We start from the raw sequence: 16,587 nt of genomic DNA on the forward strand, positions 1-16,587 counted from the left end.
ATTTATTTATTTATTTATTTTTATTATTTTTTTTTTTTTTCATAACTTGAACTATATTTTTTTTTTTTCATAACTTGAACTATATTGGACACAAATTAAATAATTTGTAAGGTTTGGATATTCTTTTCACATAATTGTAGATTTCTATACATTTTTTAGCTTTGGATATTTTTAGATAAAAAAATAACATAAAAAAGTAAAGTTTTATTAACTATTTAATAATTTGTGTTATTTGTACTATTCCGGTTACTATTCTCATCTTAGTTGTGACATTTACAACGTTTCGGCCGATGTAACGTCTAATCTTCTTCAGGTGTAGTTTTTCAAACTTGAGAACCTCCTAATCGAACTTGGGAATGTCAAATGCGAAAATTCTGTATAGAATTTCAAACTGTTTTTTTTTAATTCATGAAGGGTAGATTGTTCTCATTTCGTTCGCCATGATCGGAGGTGTTAATTTTTGCCCTTCTTAACTATTATCATTCGTAGTCACGATTGGGCATTCAAACATACAGAAAACTGTCACTTAGAATAGAGTGCAAATCAACGCGTTTAACTGTAGTGTTATATCATGGGTCCATTCGAGAATCGTAATCTTTTTCCAGATGGATAGTATTATAATTTATTATTATTATTATTATTATTAAGTTGATAATCACAAAACTCATTTATATTTTTGTTTTTTGTTTTTCGTTTTTGTGAAATATGATAGTCTTTGAAATAAAGTCGTCAAAGTCAGTGAATATGTCGTGTCACTAATAATACAAGAAAAGAAAAAAAAAAGATTTGACTCAGCAACTGAGAAAAAAAAAAAAAAGAAATAAAGAAAACCTTCCGAAGAGCGAGAAAATACCGGTTTTAATTATTTGACGCAACACAAAAAATATATATACATATATACATATATTCACGTGTATATTAATAAACAGTAAACAATAACAGAGAAATTTGCTACCGGGAATTTTATTCGTAATTATGTGATTTACAACAATAAACGTTGTTAAAAGGCTTACTTTTTTTTTCATTATAAATATCGACTTCCCTTCATTCTTTTTTTTTTTTTTTTTTTTTCTAAATCTTTTCACAGCTAAGACTTAGCTGAGCTAAGTTGCTGGGTTTTTTTACTTTATAAATTAATAAAGATATAACTTAATTTTATTATTTTCGCAATCAAACCGATCTTATTGTGAGATAGCCAAGTAGGAAATATTGCTTTTATTTTTAATGATAATATTATTATTATCATTATTATGTTGTAGCTGTGATAATCATGCTCTTCTCTCCGCCGTGTAGCCGGTGCGCGCATGTGTGTGTGTGTGTCTGTGATTTAATGTGTGATTGCACGTGTGTGTGTGTGTGTGTGTGTGTGTGTGTTCTCTCTCTCTCTCTCTCTCGTCCACTCTATTCCGCTTTACTCGCCTTCATTCTCTATCTTACTCGCATTACCCTTTCTCTTTATCCCTTTCACTACTCCTCCTCTCTTTCTCCTTCTCCCTCCCTGTTTTCCTAGCATGTGTGTGTAGTATCTTATGTGTGTGTCCGCTATCTCATGTGTGCGAGTGTGCGTGAGCCGAGATCCGGGGTGTCGAACGCATGCGCACTGCCGCCAAAGTCGGACTTAGTCTCGTTACATTGTCCCAGAGCCGCCATTAGCCAGAGTAAACTGTTCTAAAAAAGAACAGACGTCGGGGCAAACCAAGAAAAAATCCGTGAAAGATGGACAACCTCAACTTTGATCAGGTAGCCAATGTCACATCGGTAAGTAAAAGGTTCCCCTAATCATTAATTAAGCTCCCGATCGGACCCTCGATGCCCGTAAATAGCCTCTTATATCCTGTCGTCAACCAGCAAACAAAGGCTGAGAATTTGCCTATGTTAAAAATGGCTGAAAATTTTTCTAAGTCCCAGTTTTTCCCCCGTCTTGTTGGTAATGTTCACCCCGATTAGCGACGAAAATGGCGATTCAACCACTTAAAATCGGTCATATTTAATTCCTATTACCTTATGTTGTCTTTATATAGAGTTTAGATTTCGTTTTTATAAAGATTTAGACGTTTTTTTCGCTTTATTAAGACGAAACAGAGACAGAAGCTATGTGTGTATCTGTGTTTATTTCTAACATTCCCATGACGGTAAACGAAAAAGATGTACAAAATTGATGTATTTTAGATTTCCGAATTCAGAATTTTTTCAAGAAAAAAAAAAAAAAAAAAAAGGTAATTCTTAATTTTAGTAAATGATTCTATATATATATATATATATATATCCTTATTTCATTAAAAAAAAAAAAATTAAATATTCATTTCATTTCAAAATTTGAATTAAAATCAAGAAAAATATTTTTTCTTTTTAATATTTAGATTCCTCCATCAGGGACTACAGAAAAAAATGGTAAGTAAAGAAAAAAAGTATATATATATATATATATATATATATATATATATAATTCAAGCCATAAAGTTTTATTCTTGTTAACTTAAGTTTTTAGAACAAATCAATTTCATGAACACATGTGATTGATTTGTGAACTTATATGTATTATTTTGTACTTATTATTTCTATCCTAAAAATTCCATAGATTAGCACTTGTGTTAAAGTTTTTTAAAGAATATGTAAAAAGTTTGAACATATTTTGTTAAATTACAAATTATCTTAAAAGAGTTTGCGATAAATTAAAAAAGAAAAAAGCGAACTTTTTTTTAATTCTATAAATTGAATTTATATATATATAACGCATATTTTGTGCCTACCTGTTAGTATTTTTAAAGTCGATTAAAAAAAATCACACCTCAAAAATGAGTGATTAATTTTAATTTATGACATTGTATGTAAAAAAAATTAAAATGTTTGAATAAATGTTAAATCGCACTCACAAAAAGTATGTTTCTCTTTGCAACGTGGTGACTTTGTATAAGAGACGTGATTTTCTTTTTTTCTTTTCTCTTGTAAATCTTATAACCTTTCCCTTTTTTTTTTTTTTGTTTCTTCGTCTTTGCTTATATCAGCACGTTACATGATTTTCTCGTTAGAAAAGAAAAAAGGTTTTTTTCCTCTTCTACCCTCGACAGCATCTAATTTTGAATTAACTGCAACTCCTTCTCTCTCTCTCTCCTTATCTTTTTCTGTCTGATTCTCTCTCGCGTCTGTTACCTTATTAACAGCTTAACCTTTCTCTTGCTGTTTTCTTTCTAACCATCTCCCCCTATATCATGCTTCTTCACTTGCTCTTCTCCTTTTCCTCTTCCTCCTCTCCCCTCCATTCTCTCTCTCCTTTTCTCTCTCTCTCTCTCTCTCTCTCTCCTTTTTTTCTCTCTCTCTCTCTCTCTCTCTCCTTTTTTCTCTCTCTCTCTCTCTCTCTCTCCTTTTTTCTCTCTCTCTCTCTCTCTCTCCTTTTTTCTCTCTCTCTCTCCTTTTTTCTCTCTCTCTCTCTCCTTTTCTCTCTCTCTCTCTCTCCTTTTCTCTCTCTCTCTCTCTCCTTTTCTCTCTATGTCCTTCTCTGTCTCTTTCTCAGTCCTCCGTCTTTCCACTTGTGCCTGTTTATGGGATATTATTCCCCACCCCCATCCCTTAAAACCTTCGACAGGTCTTGCGTTCATTACATGACAAAAATTTAATAAGTTCTATTGGATGGATAATCAGTTTCTTGCAATTGACGAAACCTCAATATTTGCCAAGGAATACATCAAATATGGGACAGTTTCTTTTTTCACCATCACCCCTTCTTCTAAACGTTAAACTCCCTTCCTTATCAACACTATTTCAAAAATTCTACTCCAGCTGTTTGAGTTTTGAGTGACTGATTTTTTTTTTTTTATTTCATTTTTTTTTTATAATTGAAAATCTTTTAAATAATTGTGAAATTATTAAACTTTAACGTTATTTTAAATAATTTATATTTTATTTCTATATATAAAAACAAAGAAACAATAAAATCATTAAAATTCATTTCCAAACAATTTCTCTAGCCAAATCGACCACGTGTATGCCTATATGTAGTACAGATTTTGGATTGGATTGGAATAAAAGTACCAACACTTATATAGACCTGTCAGAATTCCCGTACGGATAAGGATGTCTCAGGAGATCGATAATAACCCGCGGCCATCCCCCCCCCCAAAAAAAAAAGTAATGCCTATGAGGATGGCCTTTTTGAAGCAAAACAGATACTACACTCTGATCCTTAAGCTGACTAAAAAAGAATTACAATTCAACCTTTAAAAAATAAAAACTTATTTTTTTTTCTTTAACTTTTATTATAGTAAATAATTTAATTTGCATTTTTTTTATTTTTTTTTTATTGAAGTTACTTAAAACTATAAATCCGTGTGGACATATTAAGGTGTTATTGTCGTTAGTCTTCAATTTCATTTTCGATTATTGTGTAGGAGACGAATAACCGGTGTCACCCTAGAAAGGTCCCTTCTGATTTCTAAAATGTTACGAAAATAATTTTTAAATATTTGTAACTTGTTTTTCAGAATTTATTTTTGATAAAATCTGTTATAATAAAAATATTTTTTAAAAGTAGGGATCTTTTTTTTTTTTTTTTTTTTTTTTTTTTTTTTTTTTTTTTTAATCATAAATATTCAATTTGTTATAGATTTCTTAAAAGAAAATAGTATATTTATAACTGCTTCTACGGAATATGAACCTTTTTTATTTAAGAGAACTTATGTTTTTTATTTGGCCTTCGGGAAAAGATCAAAGTGTAGTATCTGTTCTTCAGATGCTGCATTTCAATTTCTTGTTCTGTCAGTGGAGGAGAAATCCTTCACGACTGAGACAATTTTTATTTTTGTTCCTTTTCTCCGCATTAAAAAACGGGTAAATTTATACAAATACCGTGACAGCGAATTAGTAGAAAAAAATGTACCCTAACCCTAACCCAGTTTTCAGATTCGTGTTCAGCACACCGAAACGTAACAGAATACTACGTAAAAGATTTTACTAATTCGCTGTCACGCTGTCCCGTGGGGAGACATCGTAAATAGGAACACTTCTATAGAATTTGAATTTAGCTGTTCTTTTAATCCTAAACTTTATTCTAATCCAAATTTTAATTTTACAAAAGTCGGTTTGGTTCCAGTTCAAGTATCAAGTTCTAAAAAAAAAAAAATCAATAAGTTGAATCTATGAATTCTAAACATTTTTTTTAACCCTGATTAATTTGAGTATTTGAAAAAAAGAAACTTTAAAACCAAGATTATTTTTCTAAACTGTTTTTATTGTTTAAAAAGGAAATGTACGAATCTGAAAAATAAATGTTGTCACTTGTACAGTTTAATCAAGACATTAAAAAAAATGAAAATATCGAAAAGGGTTTATATTGTAACGTATCCGTTTTGGATTGAAAATCTCCGAAAAAATATTTTCACTTAATTTGATATTCGTATGTACATTTTCAAAAAGGAACCCTTTCGAGGTCGACAACGGCTACTCCTCTACTACGCAACAACCGGAAATGATTATCAGGACTCGCTAACACCCCTGCCATTATTCGCTCAAAAATGTTCATAAAAAAGGTGCTATTGGGTAAATTATGTATTTGAGTGGGAGCTACTTTTTATGCGATTACGTATGATTTTTACTTTTATCATTTGGTTTTTGCTGTGGATGAAACAGTCTACCGGATGCCAGGCCAGGCATTCACCCACTACTTCAATCACTCCAACCGAGAGATCTTTTTAAGATTCTAATCGTTCCTGTGAGTGCAATTGTTTGTATTTCTCTTGCACTTGATTTACCAGGTATATTCGCCAGTATTTATTTTTTTTTTTACTACCGGTCTTGTTAGTAAAATTTAACATCCCTAAAAAAGAAAGATGACCCATAAATGAAGGATAATTCTACGTTAAATTTATATACGAAACGATTCCCTATTTTGATTTCTTAAATATTTTTTCTTGTCGCCAAGTTTTTTCAGGTTGTAAATGGTTCACATGTAATCGCCTAATAAAAGAATAATCTCATGCGTGGGGTGAGGGATGGGCTGAATGTGTTTACAAATTTATCTAAAATCGATTTAGTTTTAACTCACTCTGACTTTGAAATTTTCCACGCTTATTGATTTTGACACAAAATAGATACATATTTAGAATTGCATTTAACAAAAAAAATCTAAAAAAGGCAAATCTTTATGGTGTATGTACTCGTCACGGAGCTATAATGTCATATTCCAAAAATCACGTAAATTGGTCAATTTCTTGTATTATAGAAAATCATTTTTAATCGGTTATAAGAGTAAATATAACCATTAGAAAGCTCGGTACTTCGAATTTAGTTGTCTCCCCTTATTTATCGTGGATAAAGAAAATGGCCGATCTATAAAAAAAAAAATAAATAAAGCTGCTTTCATAAAAATTTGTTTTTTCTTAAAACAAAGCAACTTGATCAATTTCCGTAATTTTTGGAATATGACATTTTTGTGCCGTAATGAATACGTACATCAAAGATTTTTCTGTATATATTTTTTCTTAAATAAGTGTAATTCTAAACACAACAGTTGTAAGCCGGCTTATAAAGCATGTTCGCTTGAAATGTTAACTTGTTTCAAGCTGATCGATGTTTTCTGAAAACACCTTCCATTTTCCTATTAATCCTCTGAACCTCATTTCCATAATTACAAAAAATAATGACGAAATAAAAACAAGTGAGTTTATTTTTAAATATTTTTCTGTAAAAAGATATCTCCATCAGATTTGATATGTAGTATTACCCGTCCAAAGCATGTCATCATGTAAAAAGGATGTTATAAACTAAATATGATCAACTTAATATAAAAAATACTTTGATAAATGTTTACCTGGTTTTCACCTTGTCATTTTCCTTTAAAATGACGACTAATGTAGGTTTTTGAGTTTGCTAAAAACGAATATCACATTTACATTTTCGCAAATTATTAATTTTCCGGATATTAAGTAATGTCATTTTTAATGTTATTGCTGGTAATCATCTTGGTACGCGCGATCGAGCGTACAAACGCAACCCCAAGAAACTACGCGTACCAAGATGGTCACTAGCAATAACATTTGAAATTACTTTGCTTATTACCCGGAAAATTATTAATTTGCGAAAAATTTAAATGCGATATTCGTTTTCAGCATACCCGAAAACCTAGAAAAGTCATTTTAAAGGAAAATGCTATGGTGGAATTTACCTAAATTTATTTGGATCAATCTGTTCTTATTTTGGTTATTCATGACGTTTCGGTCGATGTAACCTCCAGTCTTCATCAGGTGTATCGATTCAAACTGAACTCTATTTAATCCCTTACAGATTTTTTTTTTCTGGTACTTATCCAGTTTACGACCTAATCTCCGACAGGTTACGTAAGCAGTCGGAAGATGCCGAAACGATTAGCCAATCAAATCAGCTGTCAAGTTTCGTTTGAAGCGTGAAATTCATTACTCAGGGGGTTTTTTTTAACCGAAAATGACGCTTAGTCAACGGAAATCCCCTTCCTCGTGTTAAGAATGAATTTCTATTTAGTAAGCCATTCTTAACATTTTTTTTTCCGGCACTACTCGGCGACTTTAACTTTTATTAGGGATTTTTAATTCAACAGAACAAAAGTTAAGAAAAATTATCGAATCTGATTTTAATGAGGACACTTTAATATATTTTTAAATTAAAAAAAAAAAGAAAAAAACTTGCTAGATTATGACTTGAAAGACGAAGAAATTAATTTCTAGATGAAATAAAAAAAGAAAAACTTTTTTCTTAGTTGGGCTTTTTCTAACTTGCCTAAAAGTATAGTCGCCATCTTAATTCTAAATTTTGAAGGATGAATTTGGACTACATTTACCATTTATTTTGTTTAACAAACCGAAATCAGCAAAAGTAAAAAAAAAAAAAAAAAAAAAAAAAATTTAATTGTATATTTTAAAAATATTTACAACTGAATTTAAATAATTTTATTACAATCGCAAAAACAAAACGTGAAGTTTGATGGTTTAAAAAATCAATACATTTGTTGGAAGGGAGGGTCAGATTGACACTTTTTTGTATTGAGTCGTCACTTACGAAGGCCAAACGCCACTCGAGGATAAAGGTTAATGAAATTATGGTTAGCAAGTTTCGCGTGACTTTTCGTTTACTTTTGTTTTCCGATGATCGCTCCGACGCTCTGCTTCACGTTGAATGCCCTGGAAACTTCCCTTCTGATTAAGGATTACCAGTTTTAAAATATGCAAACGAACTTGTCTGTTTTTGCAGAATATCGTATTTTTTAAACCTAAACATCAATCAGAAAGGGATTTTTCCAAGGCATTTAATCGTGAACAGAACGATCAGCAAAAAACGAAAGTAAACAAACACTCTGAACTTGACGATAACCGAAATTATCAGTTGGATGATGAACACTACTATGAGAAGATTTAAAACGATGGATGGAATAGACAAAAATGCTGAAGAGAACGGTTTCCAGTTTAGTTTCATATTAAATGATCGTTGATACTAATTTGTGAATTTTGAGAGAGGAAAAAAAAACTATGCTTATACAGATTAGCCCCCCCCCCCTCCCACGTGGCCTTCCGTTAAAATCCGGTAACGAGTTGCAACAGCCGAATATTAATCGCATAATGAAACCCGGGTTTTTGAAAAATAAAATATCATGTGATTAAATTAAAGAAATACGCAACAATATAAATAAAGATATTTGTAAAAAAAAAAAAAAAAATTATTTTCGTTTCATTTCGAAGGGAAAAGTTTATTACGGTGACGTCACATTGTCAGTTAAAACGTCATCAATCTATCGTTGGATTTAACTTACTCCTAAGGAGTTCCATAACGACAAGCCTATTTATTTAATAGCCGTTCCCTTAAACGCATGGTCCATGATTTATTATTTCTATTCATTGAATTTTACTACTTTTTTAAATAAAAAAAATGTTCATCCGCGCATGTAAATTAAAAATGTGGTTCTGGTGCTTATGCACTTATGTCACCGCGCTATTTATTACATTTATAAATTTAGTATTTTCAAGTTTTACGATAATGTTTAGATACTTATACACTTTTGTTACCGTGCTGAAATAACGTTATTTAGAAAACCATTCTTAACATGGGGAAGGGAGGGCGTTTTGTAATTATTCTGCACTTTCATCTAACAATTTAATAAGATATCGTAAAACTTAAATTTAACTTGAAAATACTATTTACAAAAATAGCACGGCAACAAAAGTACATAAGCACCAACTTTTATATTAAATTGTTAACTAAGGAAAAGTAGAGAATAGTTAGAAAACACCCTCCCCCTCCCTATGGCTCTCTAAATAATGACCTTATTTCAGCACGGTAACAAAAGTGCATAAGTACGAAAAATAGTTATAAAAATGAGAAATTATCAAATTAAATAAACAAATTAAAAATGTTATCTAAGCATGTGTTCGTTTTTGTAAGGGAGCGGCTATTATGCTTGCTGTCCTGGAACTCCACGTCCAAGGAGTACTAACTTTTTTTTTTTAAATAAATATGCCCACAAGTTTTATTAAATCCATTATTATTATTATTATTATTATTATTATTATTATTATAATTATTATTATATGCTTTCACCTAACAATTAAATTCAATTTTACGGTATCTTTTTAACTTGAAAATCCTATCTAATATATATAGCATGGTCCGGATTCTGCAGAAGTACCGTTATTCCAAACAATAATTTTTTTTTGTATAAAATGATTAATTAATTAAAAACAACTCATAAGCGTAATGCTATTTAAAATGCCATGTTTTATAAAGAATATAAAGCAATATTTTATTTATTCTCACCAACATTTCTTTTTTCCTTTGTATTTCTGTTGATGAATGAATTAGAAAAAATAGTTGATGACGAATTTACTCACCATGAAACAATTAGTTCGTTTTCGTTTTAATCGTTATTTTTTGTTAATAAAAACCTATTTAAGCATATCTCTCGTACTGAAAGAGCAGTGTTTGTGGTGTGTGTGTGGGGGGGTGCATTTACATTGTATAAACTATTTCCCTATTTCATATAAGTCCTCAACAAGCCCCCCCCACACACACACACACTTGATGATAGCTTCTTGTTTGGAAGTAAGTGACACCAACTACTTGCTGAAATTTCGTGTATTATCTCCCTTTAATTCTTATTTCATTACTGTAAAATAGTACAAACTTGAACCTGACATATTCGATCTTAAGTTTCCTGCCTTTCTTTTAACTAGAAATTTGTAGGGTTTTTTTTCTTCCTTCATGAACTCTTGAAGCATTCTAAGAAAATGTTAGCAGACAGTATAACGTTATGTGTTTACCTTTTTGATGTTTTAAATTTACAACTGAACTTATTTTTTCCTCAATCTCCAAAATAGAATTAATTGTATGATTATTTTATTTATTTTTGTCTTGCTAAACTTAACATCAAAAATGAAAATATTCATCTTTTTATTATTAGTTCATATGCATTTAGTTTGTATTTATCTCCCTTCCACTGTGAGAGATGACACTAGGGTCGGAAAGTGGGATTAAAGAACCGGTGCCACAGAGGAGAAGCACTCTGGCCTGCAAAAAATGCTGGGACAACCTTGTTGGCATTTACCAATAGGGGCTCCTTTGGCAATTAATCCTAAACCAATCTCTTCTCGAAGAAAGCAGGCAAAGCTAGGGTGGAACTCCTACAACTACACAAGACCAGCAACATATTACAGTCAACGGGAGAAATGACCATTTTAGAAATGGTATAGACTGTTGATTTTTGGTGCAGAGGGCAAAAATACTGATTTTTGTGAAAAATTGTTGACTTTATCTACCAGTTAAGAAATACGCTCTTTGGAATTGGTTCGACAATGCCCTTGCTATTGTTGAGCTGAGGTATGGTTATGTCCTAGGAGGTTCACTTTCCCAAGCTTTTACCTTCTCTTTTTGAGGAGTTTATTGCTAGAATGTAAGGAGGCTGCTCAGGCAATTTTTCTAGTTCAGGATGTGAGGACTTTTCAAAAGCTCACTTGACCTTGCAATGGTAAATAAACCCTGCATAAACAAAAACTATATTTACTGGGGAAATTATTGGGCCTAAGGAAGGTTTTGAAAATGTATTGCATATGATCATGTTGGAATATTGAATGAATAATGAAATAATTGTCTTCTATTTGCTGGCTATTTAATACGATTTTCAATCTCCTTTTAGAGACTCTGTTCTCACTTGTGTTTTGTCACCTCTTCTAGCTCTTCCCCCCCCCCCAACCCCACTCTCCATTCCAAGTATATGGTGCTTGCGTTGATTAGTGATGTTTTCAAACCAACACATTTCTGGTGAAAACATGATGTACTTACATGTCCCGTCAAAATTAGTATAAAATTACAAAAAATTATTCAGTAATTACAAGTAAAGATAAAATTTATCAAATTTTATTTATTTATTTATTTATTTTTTACATGGAGGTCACCGTTTATCAAGGCCCGAAGGCCACTCAGGGATAAGGGTTATTGCGTGTACAGTAATCAATGAGATAGTATTGTAGTAATCATTAGTATTGGGGGTTTTGATAGAGTGTCTTATTTAAGGGGCGGTTTTCAGGAGTTTGTTTATGTTGGACTTGAAGACGTCCAAGTTGTAATCAGGTGAGAAACAGAGGCAAGCGGCAGAGAGTTCCACTGGCGTGCAGTTCTAAGAAAGAAGCTTTGCTCATGGAATCTACGTTTGGATTTAGGCACAGATAGAGAGTGGGGAAAATTATTAACAGTAGTTTCAGCCAGAGGGGTGTTTCTCGTGAGAGATTGGCGAGGGGGGACGAGAGATTGGAGCTCAGACGAGCACGTGCCATGGAAATAACGATAAAACAAAGACCGGCTCACAACGTCTCTTCTGTGGGAGAGAGGTTGCAGGGAAGAGAAAAGGTCATCCCCCACTACAATACTATCTCATTACTGTACACGCAATAACCCTTATCCCTGAGTGGCCTTCGGGCCTTGATAAGTGGTGACCTCCAAGTAAAAAAAAAATAAATAAATAAAATTTGATAGGGTTGGAGATATGAAACTTGAGAATGCACTGAAGATGCGTCCGATTGAAGACTTCCAGCCTTTGAATGTCAACTACTCATTATTTGACATTGATGTTTTTGTAAGGATAAGAAACTGAATTTCAGAAGATTTATTTTTCTCACCATATTAAACGATGCTTACAAGGTTAATATTTACTATTGATTAAAAAATAATAGAAAACATTTTAAAAATCCTATTTAAAAAAATAATTTAATTACAAAATTATACTAAAACTGGATCAACTTTATTTCTGTGGACACTATCTGTTAAAACAGACAAAAAAAAAAAAAGGCGGAAGAGTATGTTTTATCCAGACAGTCCTCCAGTTATACGCCGTCTACTAGACGAATGCCTACACTAGTTGACCAACAGAAAAGTCCATCAGGCATGTGCACACAATGTGATGATGTATGAAAGTGAAACCCAATCAAGAAAGGTTGAGGACATGCGTTGCATGAAGAGAAATGATATGAGAAGGATAAGATGGATGAGCAATACAAAGCCAGCTTAGATCTGATGACTTCAGAGGAAGACTAAATCTAAAAAAAAAAATGAAGAGATGTGTACAGAATCACAGACCTTGATGGTATTTCTATGTTGAAAGAATGGATGGGAGTTCCTAGGTTGATTTAGATGTAGAACAGTTGAGGTAGCAGATTCAATTCAACGGGGAAGATCAAGAAAAACATAGGAAGTGATAAGAACAAACTTGGCCAGAGACAGATTCGTTTGAAAGTCAATTTCTAAAAGATGCCCAATGCATATCAGCATATAAAGCATATAAAGCAATGATTTGGAAATACTGACTCAACTGGTTGCAGGTGGTGAAGTAAATTAAAAATCTCAAGTTGAGAATCTTATTCGATATATGTGAAACGTTGCATATTAATATGTACATTCATGGAGTTAATTCACAAGAATTAAAATTTTTGTATTGATAAAAAAAAGTAACAGGTGTATCTGTCAAAAGACAGAATTCCAAACCAAATTCTTTAATTCAAGGAGGTAGATTGTTCTCGTATAGTCAGCCATTATCGAGTAGAAGGATTAAGCAATGTTTATTTTATTCATACTATAGTCTGTAATGAAGATTGAACAATCACGTTTCAGCAAACTGTCATGTCACCTAGAACTGATTGTTACATAATACCTTTAGATGTTGTGTGACATGACGGAACAAGAACAATATACACCCATGGATTAAATGAACAATTGTTTGGAATTCTGTATAGATTCCTGACTTTAGCCGAGATGCACCTTAAGAAAGAAAAAAAAAAAAGAAAAGGTGGAGGTGGTGGGGGGCAGAGGTCGTATCAGGGGAAATGTACGAATAACATTCAAAATGGGAAAAGTAGTCTAAATAATAAACAATTCAAAGATTTTAATACAAAAATCACAGGATTTTTTTTGACGGTTGAACATAGGCTTTCAAAAATAAGAATTTGAGACTCGTTCAGACAAAATGCATCACCTCACAAAACTAAAAGAAATCGAGAGTTTATAATATAGGCCAATGGAATCGATTAATAATTAGGAATCATTTTTATCAAATATAGGTAAAAAAAAAAAAAAAAAAAAAACAGTTGGTATTTTGATTGGCCTTTTAATCGTGCGTTTATTGAAACTTTTCAGTAAAATTATAAACTAAATGCCACGACATGCAGCAGCAACATTTTAAATGGTAAACATTGACATTTGGATTAAAGTTCTAACACCACGATAGATTTTATTCAGATGTAAAGTTGGTAAAAGTTGAACATTAAAAAAGAAAAAAGAAGTCACCAGCAACCTAAAGTTATCGTCGGATTTCAAAGTCAGACCCACAAAACATTTAAGTTGATAAATCAAGCCTTGTTTCCGAGTAGCCAATTTTAATTTGTTATTGTTATAATATACTTTGCTACAATATATTTTAAAAATTACTTCGTCCAAGACAACTGATAATATGAAACATTTTGGAACAACTTAAAAAAGCAAGGAGGATAACTCATTTAAAAATTATTTTAAGTGAATACCTTTTTGAATTCAATATCTAAAATTCAAATTAAATCAAGTAATGATAAGTGATAAACGATTTACACTGATATTTTAAACCAACGCATTTCAGGTTTAAACATTACATGCCTACATGTTATGCCAAAATTAGTATTAATTCCAAAAATTTATAATAAAAAAAAAATGACTCTGTAGAAGATAGTCATGTATGGCGAATGCTTAATTTAAGTAAAGGATTATCTCCTGTGTTTGTCATACTGAACTGGTCATACAAATCTTCCACATTAAAACAATAAATTTTGATGGAAAATGGTGGGATCCTTCTACCGCTCCAGAAGATATCTCACCACTAATGCAATTCTCTATCTGTATAAAAGCCAAGTACATCCAAAGATGGAGTACTGCTGCCACATCTGGGCAGGAGCTGCTAAAAACAGCCTATCCTGCCTTGACAGAGTACAAAATAGACTTTGTGGTTTCGTGCTAGGATGGTGCAAGAACAGTAGTGGTCAACTTTAGACGTAGGAGCTATGACTGACTCTTGCATCTTCGATTTGCGATGATGGAATTGTGACTGGCTGAAGTATGTTAAGGAGTTGGCACTGGACAGGCTTGGATAAATTTCCTTGAACCTTCAAGCTCACTTACAACTGTATTTTCTCGAGTACTTTATCCACTATGCCGTGGGGCCGCACGATACATCTGGAGAAGGTCAGAGAATACATCAGCAGAAACGTGAATATATATCAAGATTAATACAAATAATACAAACTCTTTTTAGTATGTTTTTTATTTCATCCTTATTTTCTGTTTCATCGTTCCGTTTGTTTTTTTTTTTTTTTTTTTTTTTTTGCTTTTCTGTTCTCTTTAAGTTTCTTACCCCCATTTTAAGACTTTAATCTTGAAATGGGGAGGTACCATTAGTTAAAAAATGGAGATCCCAAAAGAGACATCACGTCCCTACGAAGGATGAACCGCTTTTTCTACACATATTAGACATTAAGAGGAGATTATAGATAGATATATAAATACCCGTTCACATACACCTTTCACATAAAGCTAGAACCCAGAATTAGATAGAATCGAGCAATTGCATCGGCAACAGACAACGCCAGACCCAAAGTGGGTTTCGATGTACTGCATCTCATCAGTGACGTGCTCCGACATCGGGAAAGGTGTATGTGAACGAGTATTTTTATTTATATATATATATATATATATATATATATATATATATGTATATATATATATATGTATATAAACGGTTTTTCCTATATGAACTTTTTTAACAGAGGATCGTGACCAAGGTCTGCCCATTATCGTTTCTGTTGGGCATGTATTGTTTTTACTTTGTTTTTTTTTTTTATGTGTTGTTCATTATCATCATAAATATAAGTCTACAGTAATGATCTTCCAAATCACATCCTTACATCATTCGTAGACATTTATGCTGATGACACTACCATCTATGGTAGCACATCTAAGACTGTAAACGACCAAGTTCTCTCCGATTCTCTCTCCTCTGATCTTGAGCAAGTGGTACAATGGGGAAAGAGGTGGCTGGTTACTTTTAATGCATCTAAAACCAAGCTTTTATCTTTACATCAACGTTCTGATCCCCATCTGGCATCAATTGAAATGAATGGCTCTCATCTTAGGGAGGCCTCATGTTTTGACAAGCTTCTGGGCTTGACCTTTACTCCTGGATCTTAAATGGAACACACATTAAATCTGTTGCCAAAGCCGCTGGAAAAATGGTCGGATCCTTCTATCGATCCAGTAGATATCTCAGTGCTGATGCAATTCTCTATCTATATTAGAGCCAGGTACGTCCAAGGATGGATTACTGTTGCCCTATCTGGGCAGGAGCTGCTAGAAAGGACTTATCCTGCCTTGATAGAGTTCAAAATAGACTTTGTAGCCTTGTAGGGGATATCCTTTTCTCTTCCCTGCAACCTCTTTCTCACAGAAGAGATGTTGCGAGTTTGTCTCTGCTTTATCGGTATTTTCATCGCAAGTGCTCGACTGAGCTCCAATCTATGCCCCCCCCCCTCACCAAACTTTTACAAGAAACACCCATCTAGCAGAAAACACTATCAACAATTTCCCCTACTCTTTATCTAAACGTAGATTCCATGAACAAAGCTTCTTTCTTAGAACTGCACGCCTATGGAATTGTCTTCCGTTTTCCTGCTTTCCAGCTGACTACAATATGGTTATCAAGTCTAAAGTAAACAAGTTTTTGATGAGCCGTTCCATATAAGTTAACAAATTTACCGAATTTCCATTACTAACGGTTACTATATTGTCCAATTTCTACTGTACATTCTTTAACTCTTATCCTCAAGTGGCCTCTTGGCTTTGATAAGTGGTGATGCCTATGTAAAAAAAAAAAAAAAGACAAAACAAACAAAAAAAAATGATGAATATGAAAGTTTATTAATTATGATCGTTTACTTTTTGTTTCTGCATCATCTCACCCAAATTTTTGATACGCGATAAAGTGAGGTATTCTTTAAATTCTCATCCGCATTCATACCTGTACGAGTGCAATATCACATATGCATTTATTTAGTTTCTGCTAGTTTT

At 32.5% G+C, this 16,587-nt stretch overlaps 1 protein-coding gene across 4 annotated transcripts in view; it reads left to right on the forward strand.

The window, feature by feature from the left end:
• The first annotated feature begins 1,417 nt into the window (after positions 1 to 1,417).
• The window catches only part of LOC145277527 (DNA topoisomerase I, mitochondrial-like), a 68,034-nt gene continuing 52,864 nt past the window's right edge, over positions 1,418 to 16,587 (forward strand). Inside the window, exons 1-2 of one of the 4 annotated variants that reach the window (XM_080128972.1) lie at positions 1,418 to 1,758; positions 2,361 to 2,391. In XM_080128972.1, coding sequence (XP_079985098.1) covers positions 1,717 to 1,758; positions 2,361 to 2,391 — 73 coding nt within the window. In that variant the 5' untranslated portion in view covers positions 1,418 to 1,716. The remainder of the gene's footprint in view (positions 1,759 to 2,360; positions 2,392 to 16,587) is intronic. The other 3 variants (XM_080128970.1, XM_080128973.1, XM_080128974.1) reach the window with 3 other exon arrangements.

Source organism: Euprymna scolopes, chromosome 6 (assembly GCF_053919585.1).
Source record: "Euprymna scolopes isolate OS-2025 chromosome 6, ASM5391958v1, whole genome shotgun sequence".
Lineage (NCBI taxonomy): Eukaryota > Metazoa > Mollusca > Cephalopoda > Sepiida > Sepiolidae > Euprymna > Euprymna scolopes.